Here is a 25,555-nt window from a genome sequence, read left to right as displayed (position 1 = left end):
TAAGACTGCAGGTAAAGCATTCCAGTCCCTGATAGTACGATTGAAAAAAGAAAACTTTCCAGTGTCCGTCCTCTGCCTTCTTTCCCTCAATTTATATGAGTGGTCCTTCCTTGAAGAGTAATTTGGCTGCTGCAACCTATTTTTTATTTCTCTCCAGGCAGGCTCACCTCTGTATGTTTTGAACAGTGCGCATAATCGAATTCGCGTTCTCCTGTCCGTGAGTGTGTCCCATTTTAATGGTGAATTTTTCCGACAACTCTTGAAAGCCCGTTTTTTAATCTTTTCCAGTGTCTTAATATGTTCTAATCTGTAAGGATCCCAACATGCAGCACCATATTCCATTACTGGACGTACTAGTGATTTATATGCAATCTCTTTGGATTTATCAGAACCTTTTCTTAGTACCCTCATCACAAAGTGTATTATCATCTTTACAAAGTAAACAATTACGAGTAGGAAAAATATTTACATGGGTTGGATAAAAAGTAATGGCAACAGTTCGATATTTCTGACATGGCTTTATTCACAAGGGTACAACATTTACGTATCTTAAATATAGTCGCCCCCCTTATTTATCACCTTTTGTCAAATGTTTGGAAGGCGTCGTACACCATCAGCGCGTCCATCTTTGTTGATGTTCTGTAATGATCGCCCTAAAGCACGGATAAGTTCATCTCTGGTATTGTACCGGATCCCTCGCAGTGGTTCTTTCACTTTGGCAAAGAGATCGTAATCACATGGACTCATATCGGGTGAGTACGGAGGATGTTCCAGAATCTCCCATTGCCAGTGGCGCAAGAGGTCCTTGACAGCAGCAGCGGTGTGACTCCTTGCATTGTCATGAAGAATGATGGGGTTCTGTACCACCAAGTGTCGTCGTTTTCTCCTGAGGGCTGGATGAAGGTGGTGCTGCAGGAACCTGCAGTAGTAGTCCGCTTTTACCGTCTGCCTTGGAGGTACAGCGTGGTGCAGTATTACCCCATCAATGTCATACGCCACAATGAACATCTCCTTCACAGCACTTTGTGTAGGGCGCACTTTCTTCGGACGAGGAGAACCGGGATGCTTCCATTCATTTGACTGGCGTTTTAAGTTTGGTTCGTACGAGCGAGCCAGGTTTCGTCCATAGCGACGATTCGTCCAAGAAAGTCGTCACCTTCCCTTTGGTCCCGGTCCAACAAGGCCTTCCCGAAACGCATTAACCCATCGTGCAACTGTGCGATATGGCAATGCTGCATCGCCACATGCTTCACGCAGTCCCTGAAAACATTCTTGTGCACTACGACCTCGTGCCATTTCAATTTTGATCCAGAAACGTTGCTCTAGTTTTGTAAACGTGGTTTTAGGGCGCTCGCACTATCCCTATGAAAGTCAACGTTCTACACACTGCAGTAGATTGACAGAGTACTGCACTAACTCATCTAACAGTCCTTGTTCATGTCCACACAGCTGGCAACTCTCGAACGCACCATCGTCACGTGACAGCAGTGTTGCCATTACTTTTTATCCAACCTATGTATTATACATGGGTCATTCAATAATTAGTGGCAACAATGTTTGTATGTGGCGCTATCAGCGGTAAATGATGCAAGCTGATAACAATGAGAAAGAAGAGCATCTGATGTGTGTTATCTGTGAGTTTGAAGACAATAATCTCATTTATAAGATATTTGTAGTGAGTTTAATTTGTAGACTGTTATCTGCAGTGCTCTAAAATGTTTAGCAAATACGAACAAAGACGCTCCATGGAAATTCAGAGGCTCTGGTCTGCCTGCAGGTCGCGCTCGTTCACGCCCCGCATCAACCTGGGTCGCTCCGTGATGCAGCGCCCCTCTGGGGTGGGGGTGGCACCCTGGGACGATGGGGTGTTCATGTACATCGCGGGCACGGACAGCCGGCAGGTGCTCGTCATTGACCGCAGCAAGATGAAGCTGGTGACCCAGCTGACCGCGCCCAGCATGCTCTACCCGCACGGCATCGCCTTCTGCAAGACGAGCCGCGAAGTCTACGTCACCGGTGAGAACCACAGAGCTTTTTGTTCAATGCTCAACTGTTTATAAAACTTGAATAATTTCAAGGAAAAATTGTTCCGGGGCCGGGTATCGATCCCGGGACCTCTGGTTGAACGTACCAGCGCTCTACCACTGAGCTACCCGGAAACTCCACCCGACACCGTCTCAACTTTTCCCTTTATATCCACACAACTCGCGTGGGCTGACGAAACGCCAGAGACCCACATCGAGTGCACACAATCTCTGTGTGACTTGGAATCGTGGTTTTCTGTTAACGTACACAGTGACGTATATATTATGCAAATCTAGTCTTTCAGGTAAAACTCCCTGTAAAGCAGATTTGAATTGTTTCAAGGAAAAATTCGATGTGGGTCTCTGGCGTTTCGTCAGCCCACGCGAGTCATGTGGATATAAAGGGAACAGTTGAGACGGTGTCGGGTGGAGTTCCCGGGTAGCTCAGTTCCCCGGAACAATTTTTCCTTGAAATTATTCAAATCTGCTTTACAGGGAGCTTTACCTGAAAGACTAGATTTGCATGTTTATAAAACTGTCCTTTGTGTTTTTGTAGGCCAGTATTTGTCCAGTGTGAAGAGCATCACACAGACAGATGATTTTTCATCCACAGTTTCATCCTTTTCACACATTTCGAAGAAAGAATCGTAGTAGATGTTTGTCCAATATGCAGGCCAGAATCTCCTGCAGAGCAGTTTGGGTAGAGCAAGGTGTTATCAGGATTTTCCTTCCTTTCATTCTCACATCAACATTTCATTTAAGAAATCTTATGAAAACTGCTACATATTTGGGAGGATTTATTAACAAGAAGTTAACACAGTACGGTGCGATCAGTTACGCTTTCCCCGCAGCGCAGGGTTCTTCCTATGAGCGAACCCCGCGCACTGGAGGGAGTCGCAAGCCTGCTTGCTTACTTGTTGACCTTACTGAATGTCGCAGCACAGCTGTTCCCAGGTGTGTGTTGTGTTCGTTTCTTAATTGGACAGTATACATAAAGTGTATTATGCCTCGTGAGTTTACAACAGCAGAGCCTGTCATTATTTATGATTCATATGTGTTACCTCAGTCGGCTCGTGAAGTTCGAAGATATTTCAAGATAGATTCCCGATTGTAAACACTCCAGATCGTAAACAGTCCATAATCTTTATCATAAATTTCAGGAAACTGGAAGTGTCCAGCCTCAGGAAACCAAAAAGGCAGCGTAGGGTTCTCACCGAACAAAGATTACATGACATTCGTAATCGTTTACAAAATTCTCCTAGAAAATCTCGTCATCTTGCACAATTGGGATTTTCATATGGGTCTGTGCAAAAGGCAAAAGGCAACTAAATTATTGCACTTCAAGCTGTATAAAATAACTGTGGCACATGCTCTTCAGCCTGTACGTAGGCGCACATTTTGTGAGTGGATTCTGGAAAATGTGATGAATAATTTTCTAAAGAGATGCGAAAAATGTGTGGAGAATGAAGGCTGGCAGTTTCAACACCTCATTTGAAAATTTGGTAAGCAATGAGCCTCTTAAATTTGTTTGTGTATTGTTGTATGGTTGTTTGTTTTATTGTTTTACCCTCCCGCCAATCACAAAGACCTGGCTAACCGGCTAATGAGTGGCACGCTCGCCTATAGGCAGAACAGTCCGGCAAAAAGCAAAACCGATCACACTGTCATGAGAACAATTGCCAAAAATCACAGTTATAGTAATTACATTCCAGTAGGAAGAACGAATAACATGAAATACTGGTATTGTATTGTATTGTATTGTATTGTATTGTATTGTATTGTATTGTATTGTATTGTATTGTATTGTATTGTATTGTATTGTATTGTATTGTATTGTATTGTATTGTATTGTATTTATTAACATTCCATGGTATTCGTACATTGCTTCACAGCTACAATATGGAACAAGTCAAACGGGAAAAAAAAAAAAAAAAAATCTTAATAGTACTATGAAGTGTTAATTTATAGTCACAGTCTAGTTTAAATATATATAGAAGAGGTTTACAATATAGTCTACTAGTACAACACAAAGTTTTAGTATCAATTTCATGAAGTGTTATTGAATGTCATGAATTCACCTACAGAATAGAAGGCGTGAGAAATTAGGTACTTCTTTAATTTGGCCCTAAATAATCTTATGTTTTGAGTTTCATTTTTTATATCCATAGGGAGGCTATTGAAAAATTTTACTACCATGTAACGCACTCCTATGGATCTATATTAGGGTCTCTTTTTTTCTAATTTTTATAAATGACCTTGGCCCCATAATAAAAGGAATAGGTTATCCTACACTATTTGCAGATGACACAAGTATCATAATTACGTACAAGAACTTTGCCACATTCAAATATAAAACAGAAATAATTCTCCTTAAAATTTATGACTGGTTTACAACCAATAAACTAGCATTAAACATTAATAAAACTAACATAATTCAATTTAAAACCACTTCAAATTTTAATCTGTGAAACATTGGACACAACTATCAACAATATACCTCTACTAGAAACATCAACAACCAAATTTCTTGGTTTGCATATTAATAATACAGTAAATTGGAAAAATCGTATCAAAGAAATAACCCCCAAACTTAGCTCAGCATGCTTCGCAATTAGGTCGTTACAACAATTCCTAAACAGCAGTGTCTTAAAGACAATATATTTTGCCTATTTCCATTCCATTATGTCCTACGGAATAATATTTTGGGGAAATTCTGTAGATAATAAAAATATATTCTTATTACAAAAAAGAGCCATTAGAATAATAGTTGGAGCAAAGGCTAGAGAATCATGTAGATTATTTTTAAAAAAATTAGAGATTCTAACCTTAACAAATCAATACATACCGTACTCTATAATAAAATTTATTTAATTTCCTCTTGTGTAATAAAGAAAATTTTCCAACTAACTCAGCCATACATAATATAAATACCCGCAGAAAGAATGCTTATCATGCTATCAAAGGGGAGTACGTTACATGGCAATAAAAATGTTCAATAGTCTTCCTGAAGACATTAAGAATCATAGCCAAAACCCTGCATTATTTAAGGTAAAACTAAAAAGTTACTTAATATCTCACACTTTCTATTCTGTAGATGAATTCTTGACATTTCACAGTACTGTGTAAATATTTTAATACTATTAAATGGTAAACATATTACATTGTGTACTTAGGAAAATATTTGGGGCTAAGAGGGATGAAGTTACAGGGGAATGGAGAAAGTTACACAACGCAGAGCAGCACGCATTGTATACTTCACCTGACATAATTAGGAACATTAAATCCAGACGTTTGAGATGGGCAGGGCATGTAGCACGTATGGGCGAATACAGAAATGCATATAGAGTGTTAGTTGGGAGGCCAGAGGGGAAAAGACCTTTGGGGAGGCCGAGCCGTAGATGGGAAGATAATATTAAAATAGATTTGAGGGAGGTGGGATATGATGGTAGAGACTGCATTAATCTTGCTCAGGATAGGGACCAATGGCGGGCTTATGTGAGGGCGGCAATGAACCTCCGGGTTCCTTAAAGCCAGTAAGTAAGTAAGTAAACGTATTACATTGTATAAAATATTATTGTTATTAAGGTATTAATTCTGTACATATTTCATATTTGTATTTTATATGTATTGCATTTATATTTAAACGTAAGAATTGGACATGTTCTTTATTCTATGCTATAAAGCAAATGTAAGAATATTATGGAATGAATAAATCTGTCTGTCTGTCTGTCTGTTCTTTTTGACAGCATGATAGACTTGCCGATGGAGTATGAAAGTCATTTTTGACGTGTATTTATGCTATGAACTGTTGAATTAGTTACAAAGTTTTCACGTTTACATATGTGGAAGATTATTAATGAAAAAATATACTGACAAGCCGTGGACTTTATTTGTAGTTTTTTTTAAATAGTCCTACACAATTCCCTAGATTTGGCAGCTGCTAGTATTCTAATTACTGTGAAGGATGGTACTTCAGATCATCTTCAGTAGGTTAGTTGATAGTCATAATCGAAGATGTATTGATCTGATTGGTAACATTACAAACCTGACGAAATAAATACGAAAATTGCTTCTGAAACAGGAACGAGAAGCATGAACATTTCCTTCATAATCCTTGCGGTGTGTGTTGAACAGACAAGTGGAACCATTGCATCCACGTGTTCAGTGCAGAGAGCAAGTACCTGCGGCAACTCGGACGGAAGGGCCATGCCAGCGGGTGCTTCCACTCACCCGAAGGCATTGCATCTGGACCAGGCATCAGCGAGAAGACTTCCCTGTACGTGTGCGACACGGGGAACGACAGGGTGCAGGTGAGCATTGTGGGTCAAGTGATCAGGTTAAGTTAGGTACTTGACATCCCATCATCAGGGCAGATGCTATAAGACCTGAAACTCGAGTAGTCCAGTTTTTTGTAAAGGTGATATAGACCAATAATGGTGATGCTAATGGTAGTGATGACTGGTGGTGATGGCGACAGTTATTTTGATGGTAATGGTCATTATTGTGATGCTTATGGTGATAATAATTTGGGTTGGCTGATATATAATTATTGTGGTGCTGAATAGTGATTATATTGTTGCTTATGGTTGTGATTATTGTAATGTTTATTGCGATAATTATTAAGTTGTTGGGTGTTGTTATTGTGATAATGGTGAGTGGTGAGTAGTAGTAGTAGTAGAAGTAGTAGTAGTTTCACCATAAAGATCTTTACAAATCATGGCTTCGTCAATCTTATTTCTAAGTCTTAATCTAGTTTCTGATTATACTATAGGCATATTTATGAATTTGTAGCTCTGTTATTGCAGGACATCTGCTGACATGATTTAAGAAGAACTGTATCTAAGATAGTATAATAATAATAGTAATAATAATACCAATAATAATAATAATACCAATAATAATAATAATAACAGCAATAACGACCTATATGCCTTCACAATTACACATTAGTAGGCACTTTCATGCAAGGTCTGAAGACATTAATTCCTCTACAGTATAGGGTATATGATGCAGCAGCAGCAACCTGTTGACCATGCTTTTAAACTTCTTTTGTTTACTACTTATTACGGAGCTTGGAATTTTATTATACATATTTAAGCCTCTATGTAAAATACTTCTAAGACTTGTGGTAATTCTATGAGTGGACAGATGGATATGACTTGATGTTCTTGTTTGATACATGTGGTAGTCTGAATTCAATTTGAATTTTGCTTTGTATATAGAAGGCACTGGCAAAATTTTTAAGGAACTCAAAATTCTGCCAGTGCCTTGTATATACATTCTAGAAACAGTGTCTTTCATTCATAAAAACAAAGCAAAATTCAAATTCAATTCAGACTACACATGTATCAAACAAGAACATTAAGTCATTATTGTGGAATAATGATCATTATTGTGTTGGCAACAGTGGTGATTATTGCAGTGTCTGATTATGATGATGATGATGATGATGATGATGATGGTTATTGTAATATAGGTTGGTAATAATTGTGATGATCAACTTAAATGTTACTATTAAAAAGTCTTGAATATTCTCTTGACACGTGACGCAGGTTATCGACCCGAGTGACGGCAGCGTGGAGCTGATCCTGGGGATCTTGGAGCCGCTGCCAGGCCAGAAGACCAAGCGCACGCAGTTCAACCAGCCCACCGGCGTTGCTGTCACGCAGGACAAGGTCGTCGTGGCAGACTTCGGCAATAAGCGCATCAAGGTGCTGTACACAGCTTGCACTGCCAAAGCTGCAGTCTCACTTTACAGTTTCTCCATTGTTTACTCGTGCTGTTTTCCATTCTCTGATCATACTCACAATATATTTATTTTCTGAACTTATTTGCGCTCATTTTTTATATTATCTCTGTTTACTTCATCCAGTTTTATACAGTTTCCACGCTATGGAAGAAAATAACTTCATTTCAGTCATTTTGTACTACTCATCCAGCATTAATGTCCATAAAATAAAATTGATAAATGACTTCATAGAATTTTATAATCAGTATTCTGTGTGAATAATTTAGTTTTCTATCAGTTGACTCCCAGAGGGCGATGTATTTATCTCATTATATTGAACCATTGAATGGTTTTCTTACTTACTATGGACCCAGTGCCACTGGTTGAAACCCAGTGAAAGAGAACAGGTTTCTCGGGCAAACAATGTGGAATATGGCTTCCAATAAAAGAAAGTTAAGTTAGGCTGGGGAAGTCGCGAAATTGTGAGTCACAGTAAGTTTGTGATTTACCGTGGGGTAGAAGTTACGAGACATTCTTAAATTGGTCATCTTACCATCTTCCTAGTTTCAGTTACAGAGGACACTGCCAACTACCTGTCTAGTAGTTTGTGCTTGGAACAAAAGCTTGATCATACCTTTCCCTTGTTTAAGCATCAACCGAACATAAATTAATAATATGTGTAGGAGGACTGATTTCACTTAAATATCATTGCGTTACATGGCTCGATTATGTTTCAGGAATGGAAGGATTATGTATTGTAATGCTAACATTCCCCAACTAACAGATCAATAGCCAAAGAAAAAATTATAAATATGACCACTTGTGTAAAAGTGTTAGTTATAATTTATGCAACTATTGATTTTCGATACTATTATAATTATATTCCATGTTTCGCTCCAAGCTGGAAGGTCGCACAGAGGACTCATCCCTACTGCTACTAATGCTGAGTATCTAGAAAATATGTCGGCTTCATGGCCTATAACAGGGATGTCTTTAATTGCCATACCTGGATATTAGTTTATGGTTCCAAATATAATTCAGATACACAGGCTCATAGAATGAACAGAAATACAAAAACTATGCAATTTGAGTGGAAAAAATTTCAAGTACAAAACAGAAAACCTGAGACACATTAATCTTGAATTGTGTGCATTGTTGCTTAATATTCATATGACCACAAAAAACATTTTATGAATAATAAATTACACATAAGTAGGAATTATTACTTTTGATTTTAAACAGATTTTAAAACTCTGAATTGGATTTAGAAAAAAAAACTAAAAGAGAAAAGAAGGTAGAACTTCCTCCCAAAACCAAAACCTGGTATCATAGATGAGCTTCATAATCTGTCCATGTCTGAGATATGCCTGCCTCTGTTTGCAGACTTACTCTCTGTCTGGAGAGAAGCTAAACGAGTTTGGTTCGATGGGAGAGGCTCGGGGCCAGTTCCGGTCGCCAGAGTGCATTGCAGTCGACCGCCTTGGCTTCATCCTCGTGGGAGACAGCGGCAATGCAAGGGTTCAGATCTTCCGCCCCAACGGAACACTGGTGAGAGTGTTCGGCGGCCGAGGATCCAGTGCTGGGAGGTTTGCCTGGGTGTCGGGGATAGCCGTGACTGACAGCATGGACATCATTGTGACTGACTCCAAGAACGGGAATGTGCAGATTTTCTAGCCATTACTAACTCCAAGAACGGGAATGTGCAGATTTTCTAGCCATTACTAACTCCAAGAACAGGAATGTGCAGATTTTCTAGCCAGTGACAAGAAGTTACTGATTTACTAACTCCAAGAACGGGAATGTGCAGATTTTCTAGCCAGTAACAACAAGTTACTGATTTACTAACTCCAAGAACGGGAATGTGCAGATTTTCTAGCCAGTGACAACAAGTTACTGATTTACTAACTCCAAGAATGGGAATGTGCAGATTTTCTAGCCAGTAACAGCAAGTTACTTGACTTACTAACTCCAAGAACGGGAATGTGCAGATTTTCTAGCCAGTAACAGCAAGTTACTTGACTTACTTGCTAACAGAAGAAGGAAGCATTGTTCTATTCCGAAGCTTCTCTCGTGCTTGTGCAGTTCGTAGTATAATTGAAGTTAAACACAACACTATAAAAATGACATTTCCACCTTCTTGTACATTATGCGTCTTTAAAATATGGCGCTCAAACAGCTGTTATTGTTGAGTTACTTCTTTCACGTTGTGATGATTCCAGTAAAAAATTAAGAACTGCATTAAGATATGGGTTGTACTCATACGTAACTAAAAGGGAACGATTTAAATTACGCAAAACCCAGAAGTACGTATAAACAAGGTCTGGACATACGGTAGTTTCCGAATGAGTGTGGATCAGTTTAACGGAAACACAGAGAGCTGGGAGCACTCAGCGATTCTTCGAGCTTGTTCAAATCTATCTTAATCAATAGAAAGTTATCAGAATTGTAATGTTTAATATAAATGCACTACACACTCTAGATGTGTTACTAAATTCTTTCTTCAGTCATGAACTCCGACTTCAGCATATCTTAATTATTAACTTTTTGTATTATACCAGTACATGAATAATTTCAAGGAAAAATTTGTTCCAGGGCCGGGTATCGATCCCGGGACCCTTCGCTTAGTGCACGAATGCTCTCTCGACTGAGCTACCCCAGGAACTATACACAACAGCGTCACAATTTCTCTTTTATATCCACACAACTCAAATGAGCTGACAAGTGACAAGATGCCAGAACCCAACTTTTCAGTGCACACAAATTCTGTGTGATTTAAATTGTGGCTTCCTGTTAACGTGACTCCAGTAACAAATGTATTATACAAATCTGGCTTTCAGATAGTAGCTCCCTGTAAAGCAGGTTTGAATAATTTCAAGGCGCCTGAAAATTTTGGAGTTTTGTCTATTCCTCATTAGGAACCTCTTTCAATTTTTTTTTTGCCTCGACTTCTTTTTCATAAATGTAGGCTAATTTTGTCTTCCAATGAATGGCTCTTCCTTTTACTGTCACACATGATTGTGCTAGAGTGACCTGCAACTGTTTTCAAATGTTTGGAACATGTCCGTCAGAAAAAAGATAAACTAGCATAATCTTATTTATATTTTCTTTCTTTCATTCGTGTTACGCGTTCCATTGCACGCAGAATCGGGAACTGCTATTGTCTGTAGCTTGTGCGTCGTCTGCAAGTCCCGTCTGCATGTGTGCTGACTTCCTTATCGCAATGAACAGCAGTGAAATCCTAGATCATATATATGATCTAGCGAACCTTGCGCAGAGAGCTTACATTCGCTTGTCGTATGACGTAATCTATGGTTTCCCATTATAACAGTGTGAGCTACAAGGAAAAGCAGCGAGTTGAAATGACTCGTTCGTATCGGCGTTTTATAAAATCTACAACCAATCAGGAGTGAGTGATTATTTGTATAGATGGGTTGCAATCGAGTTACCTATATATCTATATCACCTTTATCAAAAACTGGACTACTCGAGTTTCAGGTCTTATAGCATCTGCCCTGATGATGGGATGTCAAGTACCTAACCTAACCTAACCTAACCTGATCACTTGACCCACACGGCTCACCTGCACCCTGTCGTTCCCCGTGTCGCACACGTACAGGGAAGTCTTCTCGCTGATGCCTGGTCCAGATGCAATGCCTTCGGGTGAGTGGAAGCACCCACTGGCATGGCCCTTCCGTCCGAGTTGCCGCAGGTACTTGCCCTCTGCACTGAACACGTGGATGCAATGGTTCCACTTGTCTGTTCAACACACACAGCAAGGATTATGAAGGAAATGTTCATGCTTCTCGTTCCTGTTTCAGAAGCAATTTTCGTATTTATTTCGTCAGGTTTGTAATGTTACCAATCAAATCAATACATCTTCGATTATGACTATCAACTAACCTACTGAAGATGATCTGAAGTACCATCCTTCACAGTAATTAGAATACTAGCAGCTGCCAAATCTAGGGAATTGTGTAGGACTATTTAAAAAAAAACTACAAATAAAGTCCACGGCTTGTCAGTATATTTTTTCATTAATAATCTTCCACATATGTAAACGTGAAAACTTTGCAACTAATTCAACAGTTCATAGCATAAATACACGTCAAAAATGACTTTCATACTCCATCGGCAAGTCTATCATGCTATCAAAAAGAACAGACAGACAGACAGACAGATAGATTTATTCGTTCCATAATATTCTTACATTTGCTTTATAGCATAGAATAAAGAACATGTCCAATTCTTACGTTTAAATATAAATGCAATACATATAAAATACAAATATGAAATATGTACAGAATTAATACCTTAATAACAATAATATTTTATACAATGTAATACATTTACTTACTTACTGGCTTTAAGGAACCCGGAGGTTCATTGCCACCCTCACATAAGCCCGCCATTGGTCCCTATCCTGAGCAAGATTAATGCAGTCTCTACCATCATATCCCACCTCCCTCAAATCCATTTTAATATTATCTTCCCATCTACGTCTCGGCCTCCCCAAAGGTCTTTTCCCCTCTGGCCTCCCAACTAACACTCTATATGCATTTCTGTATTCGCCCATACGTGCTACATGCCCTGCCCATCTCAACGTTCTAATGTCAGTTATCACCACGCCCACTTTGCATAAGTTCATTACCGACGGTCGTTCAATTTTCTTCAAACATGGCGGCGCAATGACCACTCTATATCTTTCTCTTTCTAACTCGTTGTATGAAATTCATGCTGCAGAATCTGTTAATCAGTGTTCCCAACACATAACTTGTATCCCTGTCAGTCTAACACCTGGAAATCCGTCATAATCCGTTAAAATAAAAAACATAATAAGACCCACTTAATATATCTATATACAAATGAAAGCAAATATTAACGCAATTTTCTTACCAATCTTAATTAAAATAATAATTCATCCACATCATCTGCCTCTAGTTCTGCAGTTGATTTGCTGGGTTTGTCTAGGTTCCCTCAAATATACTGAAGAAAATGTTAATATTCCTAGGTTCTTTTAAATGCAACCTGCAAGATTGCCTATAAAATGAACGAGTATGATTCGGATGATTTTATTAAATTGTTTTCCCAGTCTTACACGTTGCAAATCTATTTACTATACCATAAGATATAGAATGAAAGTAGGCCCTATCTGTAGTAAACAACCTTTTCCTCCAAGCTTGTAACGTGGGTGAAACATGACAAAACACGCTTTCAGTTTTTTTGTTACAGTAAAGTATAATTATTATTGAAATGTGAACGTGAGGCCAACAGCCGGCTGGTCTGTCTGAGCCTTTCAAGGGCTGTGGCACCACAGATAATTATTAGTGTATAATTGAGCACCCACGTACAATAATGGGGTAAGTAGTTACGAAATATATTCATACTTACCCCATTATTGCACGTGGGTGCTCAATTATGTTCTTTCATGTCCTTCCAGTCAAAATACTAAGAACAATACGATCTACCCCAGAGTTTTGCGTTATTTTGAATGCGAGTGTCGAAATACAATTTTAATATTTCATTGCTATTACTAGGTTTGAAACCGAATTGTAGCGGTTTTATCCGTATTTAGTTTAACTTTATTACTAGTGAACCATTTATTTGATTAATCGTTTATCTTCGAAATAGGCCTACTTCTTATAAGCTACAGCTCATCGTCTTCTTGTATAAGCAGTAAGGACAGAAGGAGCAGAAATAAAGGATGCCGGTGTCGAAATACAGTTTTAATATTGTATTGCTATTTGCTTTTCACTGGATCTGAAACGGAATTGTATTGGTTTTATCCGTATTTAGTTTAACTACATTACCAGTGAACCATTTATTTTGTTTATGCCGGGCGTTGTTACACATTTATGCATGAAAAAAATGCTGCTAATTAACAAAACTATGGACTTAACTTCATAAAATTTACATTAAATATGATATATCAGTTGTCTTTTTCCTTTTGACATTGCAGTTATATGCAGCACACACAACAGGCATGTTTTTTCTTCGTTTTTTTGTACTTCTTATGTCCGTTATACAACATTGTAAGCAGAAGAATTTTTACAAAGGTGGGCGCTTAGCTCAGAACTGCCGTGTTTCGCGGTGGCACCGCAAAGAGCGCTGTACAGGACAAAATGGCCACTCTATAGTCTTCTCTTTCTAACTCGTTGATTTCATACTACTCCACTAGCGAGTAGATCAACCAAATTTTAACGACATTTTAAAAGTAAATTTCCCATATTGTAGCACACACTCATTTTCAGCTACGAGCCGCCACTGACTGATATAGAGCAGCAGCGGTCTTCACCATCACATGGCTTACATGTTCCCCGTTGACCTCGAGGTTTGTGGAAAATTAATAAAATGTATTCAAAGTCATAAGACAAATCATGTCAAATTAAAATGAAACTTTATTACGGATCAGAGCGAATAAAAATACGTACAAATCAACTTCGATATAAAAAAATTTAATTACTATTCAATTTCCCAACTACCGGTAGCTTTTAATAACTGACAAGTTTTCGAATTGAGACGTATTTCCGTAAGTAAAGTAAAGATTTCATAATCAAACATGTTTGGAGAATGTGCTCTGGGGAGTGGGCCATTAAAGATCCTGATGAGTTTTATAAACCTTTAAATATTATTTATAAAAGGTTTCTTCATTCCTATGATGAAAATGCAGTGTTTTATTTTAAACAATGTAAATTAGAAATGTAAACGGAATTCAATCACTGAAGTCAGAAGTTGGCAATTAATATTGGAGGAGAAAAATTCGCTCCGGCGCCAGGGATCGAACCCGGCTCCTTGGTTCTACATACCAAGCGCTCTAACCATATAGCTATGCCGAAGTTCAATCCACAGCAACGGATCGAATCCCACTCCAGTCCTTCTCTCTTTGTGGCCTGACTCCAAATTCAACATGTATTTTTTTTTATTTTAGTAGGTTATTTTACGACGCTTTATCAACATCAAAGATTATTTAACATCTGAATGTGATGAAGGTGATAATGCCGGTGAAATGAGTGCGGGGTCCAGCACCGAAAGTTACCCAGCATTTGCTCATATTGGGTTGAGGGAAAACCCCGGAAATAACCTCAACCAGGTAACTTGCTCCGACCGGGAATCGAACCCGGGCCACCTGGTTTCGCGGCCAGACGCGCTGACCGTTACTCCACAGGTGTGAACTTCGACATGTATGTTGACTTTTTTACATTAAGTCAATTGCCATTATACAAGGAGCGCACTCAGTTGAGTGCCTTGGTGGCCGGGATTCCACAGTAATATGCACTGTTGCTCAAAGTCTACGTAAAGATTAATTTTTTTGGTCCTACAGAACACCTACGTCTGTTACGGTAACAATATTAGAGGAGAAAAATTCACTCCGGCGCCAGGGATCGAACCCGGGTTCGTGGTTCTCCGTACCAAGTGCTCTACCCATTGAGCTACGCCGAAGTTCAATCCACAGCAACGATCGAATCCCTCTCCTCCAGTATTTTTCCCTTTGTGACCTGACTCCAAGTTCAACATGTATGTTGACACTTTTATATTAAGTCAATTTGCCATTATACAAGAAGCGCACTCAGTTGAGTTGTTACCGTAACAGACTTAAGCCTGGTTCAGACCAAGTTCAGACGGTGCGTGTTTCTGTGATGGATTCCAAGGCGGCTGCGCGGATGTGTAGCCTGCGTGCTGACTGGCTGGCTCCCCTGTTGCCTATGGTGATGGTAGTTGTTCACAGTTCAAATTGGAAAATCATCTGCTGCATCATCAGTTGCCAACACTCATGATCAGAAAGAAACTAAACCGTGAGTGGAAAACAACTAAAGTCCTACATTAACAGTAGTAAATGTCGTAATAAAGTAATTAAACCATAAGTGCAAAACAGCTAAAGTCCGATATTTAATTGTTGTTTATTAGAAACTAGAGAATATAGAAAAAACAGGTTTAGTTGGAAAACAGCGAACATGGCGACATGGTTTCGGTGGTGATATTATATGATCATCTTTGGTTTCCAGCCTGCAAACCATCAAAACGAAAAATAGCAAGGAACCTACCCTCGAAATCCAGCAAGCTAGCCATCCACGGAGCCACCAGAGTGCATTACTTCCGGTGAGTGACCACGCAGGAGACCCATCCGCGCAGACACCTTGGAATCCATCACAGAAACACGCACCGTCTGAACCGGACTTTATTCTACTGGGTGTTCATTTCAAAGTGTGTCATGACGTCACTGTTGAGTCAGCGATTTGAAGCGAGTTTCAGCTTTTATGTCAGAGAAGTTGCCTATCAATCAGGCGTTCAATATGAACTTGAGAACGTGTACGGTATAACTTGAATGTCGTAGCAACAGATGGCGGTCTGTAAAGTCTGTGTGCTACCATAACCTCTTTCGAACTGTGTTTTGCGCGGGCAAGTCGTACGCAGGGTATTTGTTATCATCGATTGCGTACGACAACATTCCACAACACAAATCAAAATGTTCCGTGTCCATGTTGACCGTCCAAGTTAATGTCAACAAATACGTGAGTAATCGTCTTAACCCTCTCCCCATATCCCGACAGTAAGAAAAAAACTGACTTCAGTACGTGTTTCCAAACAGTTCACAATCTTGCCACTACTGGCGTTACCGTACGTATCGGTAAGTAATCTTCAGAATGAACGCCGTACTTGCTAGGCAACTTCTCTCGCATTTAGGTAATACGCCTCTGCGGAAGTGTAGGAAGACTGAATTTTCTAGATTCATCGACTAGCCACATGACGACATACAGCGAGCCATGACACATTTTGAACTGAACACCCAGTATAGGACCAAAAAAAAAAATTACGTAAAGATTAAGAATATTTTCTTCTTATTTTTAAGGTAAATTAATTGCTACTTAAGCTCGGTTCAGACGATGCTGGATTCAAAGGTGGCTGCGCTGATGGCTACCCTGCATGTTCACTTGGTCGCTCCCGTGTTGGCTATGGTGATGATTATTCTCACGGAGCATGCTCTTTTCACAGTTCAAATTGGACAATCATCTGCTGTTTCATCTGTTGCCAACACTCATGGTCAAAAATAAACTAAACCGTGAGTGGAAAACAACTAAAGTCCTACACTAAAGCTTAGTTCAGACCAAAGACGTTCAGACGGTGCGTGTTTCTGTGATGGATTCCAAGGTGGCTGCGCGGATGGGTAGCCTGCGTGGCCACTGGCTCGCTCCCGTGTTGCCTACGGTGATGGTAATACTGGATGTTCATTTCAAAGTGTGTCATGATGTCACTGTTGTGAGTCAGCGATTTGAAGCGAGTTTCAGCTTTTATGCCAGAGAAGTTGCATATTAATCAAGGCGTTCAATCTGAACTTTTTTTTTCCATTGATTGTTTCTTCATAAGTACCAGGTCGAAATTGACCCTTTCCTTTTAAAAGAAGTGAAGGAGATCATATGACAAGTTAGAAATTAAAAGAATTCAAGGCAACGTAACTCTACCAATAGCAGATTGAGCATATTGATAATGTCATGTAAGAGGAACCGGTATATTTTTACTTATTAGTGGATTTGGATGGTTGTGGAGGGATGCTAGAAATTTTGTACGAAGAATCTTGATATAAGCTGAGAAGTACAGTATGCCAATATCGTCGTACAGTTGGCTATTTCGGATGAGATAGTCCGCTCCAGTGATGGTTCGACAGATGGCTCGTTGAAGTCCGTCCAGTCGTTGAAGATGTCGCGGGTTTGCTTGAGCCCATATTTCACAACAGAATGTCATGTAGGATCGAATTAAAACTTTGTACAACATGATTTTGACATTGAAAGATGTACAGCTCTTGAAAAATGAGTAAAGAAGCATATATCGTTGGAAGGCCTTCTCACGAATATGTGAGACGTGATGTTTAAAAGTAAGTCTCTTATCAAGAAAAACTCCAAGATACTTGACGGTAGTTGTGAAAGGTATATTTTCATTTTGAATGGTTAAGGGCTGTGATTGCCGCGGAAATCTTCTTGTGAAAACAACTGCTTGCGACTTGGAACCATTTATCTTAAGACGCCATTTTGTGGACCATTGGGTAATAATATTTAAGGCTTCCTGCATTTGTAGACAAGCAAAATGAATGTTTATATGCTTCGTATAAATAACAGTATCATCAGCGTATAGTGTAAGTTTACATTTTGGATGAATTGGTATATCACGGACATATGCACAGTACAGTGTTGGGCTTAAAACTGATCCTTGAGGAACTCCTGCTGTTATGACGTGAGCGTTTGAGAGACAGCGTCCGTTTTGAACACGAAAAGTTCTATCTGTAAGGTAGCTGGCGATAAGTTGAATATAATTTATAGGAATGTTAAGTTTGTGAAGTTTATATAATAAACCAGTGTGCCAAACAGTATCAAAAGCTTGCTGAATGTCGATAAATGTAGCTACTGTATATTGTCCAAGTTGAAATCCTCTTTGAACGGATGTTGTTAATCTGTGAAGTGCTTCTCTGGGACTATGGTGGGATTTAAATCCAAACTGTTCATGGTGGATGACATCTGGTGCAGTTAAATATGGCTTTAGTCGTGCCAGAATGATACGTTCAAAAATTTTTCCAAGGAAGTTGGTTAGGCTGATTGGTCTATAACTTTGGGGTAATGTTGGATCTTTTCCTGGTTTAACTATTGGTATAATATGTGCTGTCTTCCATGCTGTTGGAAAATAATTATGATGTAGACATGAGTTGAATATCTTCGTTAAATATGTTATGGCTCTTTTTGGTAATTTCTTCAGTATGGCTGGTGTGATTTTATCCGGACCAGGTGTCTTCTTCGGTGCTAGATTTCGAATTATGATCTTGATTTCTTGTGGTCGTACTTGAGGTGCATTTCCGGGTTCAGGGTGATGTAATATGGACTGTACATGTTGCGATATTGTTGTTGAAAAGTCTTGAAGTGAAGAGTGATGATGGGAGGAGAATCGGTTTTGAAAGGAGTTTGCAAGAGCTTCAAGCCTATCAATAGGATCATAATTAAATGTACCACTTGAGTCTTTAATAGGTGTTGAATTTTTTGTGATAGTTTTCCCTAACATTCGTTTTGTAAACGACCAAAAGGTTTTTCCTGTAGGCTTTATGTTTTCCACTGTGTCGGCAAACTTATTGATTTTGTAAATCTCATATTTTCTTCGGATAGCACGTTGATACCGATAAAAAGCTCTTTTTGCTTGAGGATCCGCATAAAGCTGCCACCGTTTTCGAGCTTGGTTTTTGGCTTTAAGCAGATATTTTAGTTCATTTTTACCATAAGCGTTATCTGATTTCTCAAAAGTCAATGTGGAGGACGTTTCATCGAATGTGTCTATGATAGTGTCAGAAAATATTTGTATAGCAGTTTCTATTTCAGAAGTTCTTAAAGTCGGTAGTTTGCCTGGGATGATTTGGTGCAAGCGTTTTGTGAAGCCATTCCAATCTGTAACTTTCTCTGTAGAAGATTGATCTGATATCATATGGAAAGGGGCCTTGAAAATCAGAAGCACTGGAATATGATCGGAGTCAAGAGCGTTTAAGCAGATTTGTTGGACCGGGGAGTATTCTGTGTTACATAAACAAATATCAAGTACATCTGGATGATGAGTGGTTATCCAGGGAAATCTTGTAGGTGCTTTTGGTCCTGTAATTGAGTAATGAAATTTATTGGAATGTAATAACAAGGTTTCACCTTTCGGAGTATTCAGTCTAGAATTCCATGATTTATGTTTTGCATTGAGATCACCACAGAAAATGAAATGTTTGTGATGTGTGATAAGCAGGGTCAGGTCGTTTTCATTGAGTTGAGCGTATGGCGGGTAATAAACAGATGCTATGAGTATTTCTGTTCCTTCAAGCTGGATGAATACACCAGTGGCTTCAAGATTCTGAAAAATCGGTAGTATGACTGTTCGATATGGTATGGAGCTTTTAATGAGTATAGCAGTTCCTCCTCCAGGTCGGTTGTTTCTATCTGTACGGATAACAGTATAGTTTCCTACACGAAATTTTATAGTGGGTTTTAGATGAGTTTCACTAATACATGCGAGGTCAATATCATAATTAAGGAGCAAGGCTTGTAGTTCGCAAGTCTGGTGGATTATTCCATTGGCATTGAAATTTAAGATGTTTAGACCTCTGTGTTTGGAAAGCATTTAGGGATCATTTATGGATTGTTGTAAATTGAAAAGATTAATGAAACCTTCAATGAATATTATGACCTTGGATATTGAGTCATTTGCATTTTGGATTTTATGAAAAGTTGTGCGGATTAGCTGAATTGTATGTTGAATGTTCAGTGAGCGTAAGATGTTAACAATATATTTGAAGGAGTCTGATATTGATTCTGATGATGTTGATGTTGCACTTGGAGAATTAAATGTTGACTGGAAAGCTTTGGTGTTGCCAGGATTAGCAAGTAGAGGAAAGTCACTGTGTTTCCATGTTGGTGGTGTAGAACGTTCTTCGGAAAGAATTCTCCTGTTCCTCATCTTCTCTTGAAGTTCCGCTTTCTTCTTTAGTTGAACGGGGCACTGGCTGTAGCTGGCAGTATGTGCACCGTCACAATTTGCACATTTAGGGATATGTACAGGGCCTTTCAGAGGACAATCGGCGAATAAGTCATTTTTTCCGCATTTAACACATCGAGTAGGTAAATTACATCGACGTGAAGTGTGATCAAAACCCTGACACTTATGACATTGTGTAATATGCGGACGAAGTCTATATGACTCGATTTTTATGATATGATTGTTAATATCTTGCAATTGGTATATGGTTCGGGAGTGTTCATTATTTGGAAGTGTAAGTATCCAGATGGGGATGGGACGTCGTGTCGGTATGCCATCAGTGTCGTAGCAAGGAACAGTAATTTGACGAATGTGTTCTATTTGAAAATCTAAGAGTTCAAGTTCTGTTTTGAGAGTGGCAGATTCTACAAAAGCTGGAAGTCCTTTCAGTACTACTTGTAGGAATTTAGTTTCACGAGGTTCATGAGAATAAAACTGAAGGTTTTCAGTTTGCAAGATATTATATAACTTGTCATAGTCAGCGCGGCAACTAGTTAAATATTTCATTCCTTCAGCACAGTATGTGATTTTCAGTGGCTGGCTAAGTAGTGACTGCAGTTTTTTATTATTTGCAAAGAAATTTCCGGCTGGGATATTCTTCACAATAATTGGTGGCATTCGAGTTGATTTGGGTCTAGGAATATCTGTTTTGTTGTTTTCTTTTTGGTTCCCTACTTGAGGATTATTTTGGTTTGGTGGTGATATGTCGGTATCCATTTCATGGACAAGAGGATCAAAAACATTTTGTAATTTGATATCCGGATGAATTAATGTTTCATGAGATAATGTTGTTTGTGTATCGGAAACTGAAGAATTTGGTTTGACTTTGTCCGTATTTAGTTTCTGTTTCTTAATGACATGATCTCTTACTTTACTTTTACTTGAAGTTGCGTTTTCCGCGGGATTAACTTGTTTGCTAGTTGAATTGGGTACACGAGTAGGATCACATAATGTAGTCATTGTAGATGTAGGAGTACTACTACTTGTTAAAGATGTTGTGGTTGTTATCGTATTTGAAGTCACTATGTTAAATACACCAGGTTGATTTTCGATTAGACACCAGTCTTCAGTATTTTGAGTCATTTTAACAGGCACCACGCTTGGCTCTGAGAGCCAAGCTAAAGTAATTACTACACAATCACTCGATTATGATCGCGCATGTAACACAAAATGATAAAGAAATAAGTGATCACTTAAACAAACACCACACAATGTCGTTAAACTGTTAGATAATAATATAACTCCACTAAATATAACTTGAAAAAACTACGCAACTACGTAAACATAAAACAGGGCTGAGCACTGTTCGATAAGATGCTTCTCCGATCAGCACTCGATGCGAACTCCTCTGTACTTGAGAACGTGTACGGTATAATTTGAACGTCGTAGCAACAGATGGAGGTCTGTACGGTCTGTGTGCTACCATAATCTCTTTCGAACTGTGTTTTGCGCGGGCAAGTCGTACGCAGGGTATTTGTTATCATCCGTTGCATACCGCAACATTCCACAACACAAATCAAATGCTCCGTGTCCATGTTGACCGTCCAAGTTAATGTCAACAAATATGTAAGTAATCGTCTTAACCCTCTCGCCATATCCCGACAGTAAGAAAAAAAACTCACCTCAGTACGTGTTTCCAAACAGTTCACATTCCTGCCACTACCAGCGTTACCGCACGTATCGGTACGTACTTCCAGATTCCGTGGGTATCCACCAACGAGTTAGAAAGAGAAAGATATAGAGTGGTCATTGCGCCGCCATGTTTGAAGAAAATTGAACGACTGTCGGTAATGAACTTATGCGCCCAAAACAAAGTGGGCGTGGTGATAACTGACATTAGAATCGTCAGCTGTCTTAATTTCGTTTGCATAAATCAGTTAAACTGAAGTGGAAAAACCTAGTATTTCGTCAAATACGTGCTAGGAACTTAATCTAAACTTATGTACGCTAAATTTAAAACACTTGAGATATTCCTAGAAGGAATGCTTAAAAGAATAACCTAAGCAAAATTGTCATGTAGTATGACAAGAAGTCCTAGCAAATATACTGAAGAAAACGTTAATATTCCTCGGTTCTTTTAAATGCGACCTGCAAGATTGCCTATAAAATGAACGAGTATGATTCGAATTGATTTTATTAAATTGTTTTCCCAGTCTCTACACGTTGCAAAACTATTTACTATACCATAAAATATAGAATGAAAGTAGGCCCTGTCTGTAGTAAACAACCTTTACCTCCAAGCTTGTAACGTGGGTGAAACATGACAAAACACGCTTTCAGTTTTGTTGTTACAGTAAAGTATAATTATTATCGAAATGTGAACGTGAGGCCAACAGCCGGCTGGTCTGTCTGAGCCTTTCAAGGGCTATGGCACCACAGATAATTATTAGTGTATAATTAAGCACCCACGTACAATAATGGGGTAAGCAGTTACGAAATATATTCATACTTACCCCATTATTGCACGTGGGTGCTCAATTATGTTCTTTCATGTCCTTCCAGTCAAAATACTAACAACAATACGACCTACCCCAGAGTTTTGAGTTATTTTGGATGCGAGTGTCGAAATACAATTTTAATATTTGATTGCTATTACTAGGTTTGAAACGGAATTGTAGCGGTTTTATCCGTATTTAGTTTAACTTTATTACTAGTGAACCATTTATTTGATTAATCGTTTGTCTTCGAAATAGGCCTACTTTTTATAAGCTACAGCTCATCGTCTTCTATAAGCAGTAAGGACAGAAGGAGCAGAAATAAAGGATGCCGGTGTCGAAATACAGTTTTAATATTGTATTGCTATTTGTTTTTCACTGGGTCTGAAACGGAATTGCATTGGTTTTATCCGTATTTAGTTTAAATACATTACCAGTGAACCATTTATTTTGTTTATGCCGGGCGTTGTTACAAATTTATGCATGAAAAAAAATGCTGTTAATTAACAAAATTATGGACTTAACTTCATAAAATTTACATGAAATATGATATATCAATTGTCTTTTTCATTTTGACATTGCAGTTATATGCAGCACACACAACAGGCATGTTTTTTCTTCGTTTTTTTGTACTTCACAACATTGTAAGCAGACGAATTTTTACAAAGGTGGGCGCTTAGCTCAGATCTGCCGTGTTTCGCGGTGGCACCGCAAAGAGCGCTGTACAGGACAACATGGCCACTCTATAGTCTTCTCTTTCTAACTCGTTGCAAGGAACTATAATGTTGAGATCACTGCAAGGATCCAGCAAGCTAGCCACCAGAGTGCATTACTTCCAGCAAGTGAGGACGCAGGGTAGCCATCAGCGCAGCCACCTTGGAATCCATCACGGAAACTAGCACCGTCTGAACCGAGCTTAAATAGTAATCTCACTAGTAATGTTTAGTATGGTAGAATAAACCTTCGAAACCTTGCACATTGTGCGCATTTCTATCAATTATAACATTGTCTGTTTATATAAATAAATAGAACTGTGCTGCTATCTGACAGCAGGAGGTCTAACTACGAGCTAGTTCTTGTAGGCTTTGCACTGTTTAACGTAGTATTCGTAAACGAATTTCTAAGTACATATCACATCTAATTATAAATATTATCTAACAGACTATTCATTTCTACTTTATTGCGTATCCATAGGATTTAATAGGACTAATATTTCGCTCGTATTGGAAATTTTATGATACTTCAAAATTACTTCATGTAACTAGTTTCTTATTTGACCTTGGATTATGAACACGAAGATGATTGGTCAGCTTGAGCTTGTTGTCAGTTACGTTTAAACTGTTTAAACGGAAACTTTATTCCAAGTTCCAACTATTTTAGAAGAATTAGTTTATGACTGTGTGTTGTATTAGTGATGTGACTGTTAGGTTGACAGTTGACACTTTCAAGGAGTTTTTAATACTTTTCGTGTAAGATTAGACACATATTGTATAAGGATATTTTTATCAAGTAATTTTACTGTGTAACATGGATGATTTTGAAGTTGATGCCCCTATGTACGTCAATTTTGAAGATTCTGCAGCACTGGAGCAAAACGATGGCGGAGACAAATTTTTTGGTATTTATTAATGAATTGTAATTTTTCGCTATACTTCAGAATACCGCATAAGCACTTACGTACAAAGACTGTGCAAATTAAAATTGTTTTTATTGATGGTACAAGGGCAGATAAATAAGTACATATACATAAAAAGGAGATGTTCCTTGCACGAATAATAAATAATTCAATAATGAAATAACGACATATGTACTTATGCGGTATTTTGAAGTCGTTCTTAATTTTTTGTATTTTGTTGGCGTTTTATTTTGTTTATAATGTAGGCCTTACCTCTGATTGAGGTTCTGGCTGATATATAGGCCTAGGCCTATATCTGTTATCAGGCAGCACATCTCACTTGACCATATGTGTCGGAGAAGAAACGATTGTTTGTAGGCCTATGCATCTGAAGTCTGATTAGTGGAATATGTAGCTAATCGGCAATGCATGGCATTGGAGGGAGAAAGGAACTGGCCACCCTACCACATTATCTCCCGGCCTAGTTGCCTCATGAGCTTTGCCTTATTGGTATCACTTATGAGGTGCAAACCTGTCTTCGGACAGTTGACTCAACAACAACAATGTAGACTTAAGTGCCTATGATCTACCAATTCTGTATAAGAGGAAAAGGAATTGGTTGGGTCACTGGCTGAGAAGAAACTGCCTACTGAAGGATGCACTGGAAGGAATGATGAATGGGAGAAGAGTTCGGGGTAGAAGAAGATATCAGATCATAGACGACATTCTTATATGGATCATATGAGGAAACGAAAAGGAAGGCAGAAAATGGGAAATATTGGAGAAAGCTGGATTTGCAGTGAAAGACGTGCCCTTGGGCAGAACACATGAAATGAATGAATTTTTAAGGTGCTTAAACGTAGATAATAAATTAAATATAGGCGAAATATAAACTTCACCAAACTCTTTACCGTAAATCAGGGTGAGAATGATTGTGTACCAGTAATTTAATTTATGTTTGATGGAGAATTTAATTTTTTGACGTAATTGAGCCACATGCGAAGACGAGGCGAGGGCGAAAAATATGACTTAATATTTAACATAAAATGTAGATAGGCCTGTGTAACGGCTAGGAAAAAAGGTGAGAGAAAAAATAAATTCTACAAAAAATTCACATGGTTATTACAGTAGGTGAAGCATGTGAGGGAATTTAAAAAAATGTCACCCTGAGATAAAAGTGGGAAAATCAACTTTCTATTCCCTACGTCCTCCA

General features: G+C 38.6%; 3 protein-coding genes across 13 annotated transcripts in view; 2 read left to right on the top strand and 1 right to left on the bottom strand.

Moving 5' to 3' along the window:
* LOC138711262 (tripartite motif-containing protein 2-like) overlaps positions 1-9,994 on the top strand; it is an 84,394-nt gene extending 74,400 nt beyond the window's left edge. For all 7 annotated transcript variants that reach the window (XM_069842691.1, XM_069842695.1, XM_069842694.1 and 4 more), the window contains 4 exons: positions 1,778-2,016; positions 6,159-6,334; positions 7,577-7,735; positions 9,136-9,994. In XM_069842691.1, the coding sequence (XP_069698792.1) occupies positions 1,778-2,016; positions 6,159-6,334; positions 7,577-7,735; positions 9,136-9,426 (865 nt within the window). In that variant the 3' untranslated portion in view covers positions 9,427-9,994. The remainder of the gene's footprint in view (positions 1-1,777; positions 2,017-6,158; positions 6,335-7,576; positions 7,736-9,135) is intronic.
* Positions 7,730-12,721, bottom strand: LOC138711266 (tripartite motif-containing protein 3-like). 3 transcript variants are annotated; one of them, XM_069842700.1, is made up of 3 exons: positions 12,107-12,721; positions 11,333-11,508; positions 7,730-7,914 (listed from the first exon to the last, which is right to left on the bottom strand). In XM_069842700.1, the coding sequence occupies exons 1-3, from the start codon at positions 12,159-12,161 to the stop codon at positions 7,852-7,854; spliced, it is 294 nt and encodes a 97-aa protein (XP_069698801.1). In that variant the 5' UTR covers positions 12,162-12,721; the 3' UTR covers positions 7,730-7,851. The 3 variants fall into 3 exon arrangements, 2 of the variants coding, with proteins under 2 accessions (XP_069698801.1, XP_069698802.1); XR_011335369.1 differs by lacking the exon at positions 7,730-7,914 and having other exon boundaries at positions 10,511-11,508; positions 12,111-12,721; XM_069842701.1 differs by lacking the exon at positions 7,730-7,914 and having other exon boundaries at positions 10,511-11,508.
* Positions 12,722-24,067: 11,346 nt separating this feature from the next.
* LOC138711260 (targeting protein for Xklp2-like) overlaps positions 24,068-25,555 on the top strand; it is a 30,170-nt gene continuing 28,682 nt past the window's right edge. For 2 of the 3 annotated variants that reach the window (XM_069842688.1, XM_069842687.1), the window contains exon 1: positions 24,111-24,345. In XM_069842688.1, the coding sequence (XP_069698789.1) occupies positions 24,255-24,345 (91 nt within the window). In that variant the 5' untranslated portion in view covers positions 24,111-24,254. Of the gene's footprint in view, positions 24,346-25,555 lie in introns of all 3 variants that reach the window. The other variant, XM_069842689.1, reaches the window with a different exon arrangement.

The sequence above is a fragment of the Periplaneta americana genome, chromosome 12, assembly GCF_040183065.1.
Source record: "Periplaneta americana isolate PAMFEO1 chromosome 12, P.americana_PAMFEO1_priV1, whole genome shotgun sequence".
In the NCBI taxonomy this organism is placed as follows: Eukaryota; Metazoa; Arthropoda; class Insecta; order Blattodea; family Blattidae; genus Periplaneta; species Periplaneta americana.
Note: the sequence above shows the minus strand (reverse complement) of the source record. Positions and strands in the feature narration are given on the sequence as shown.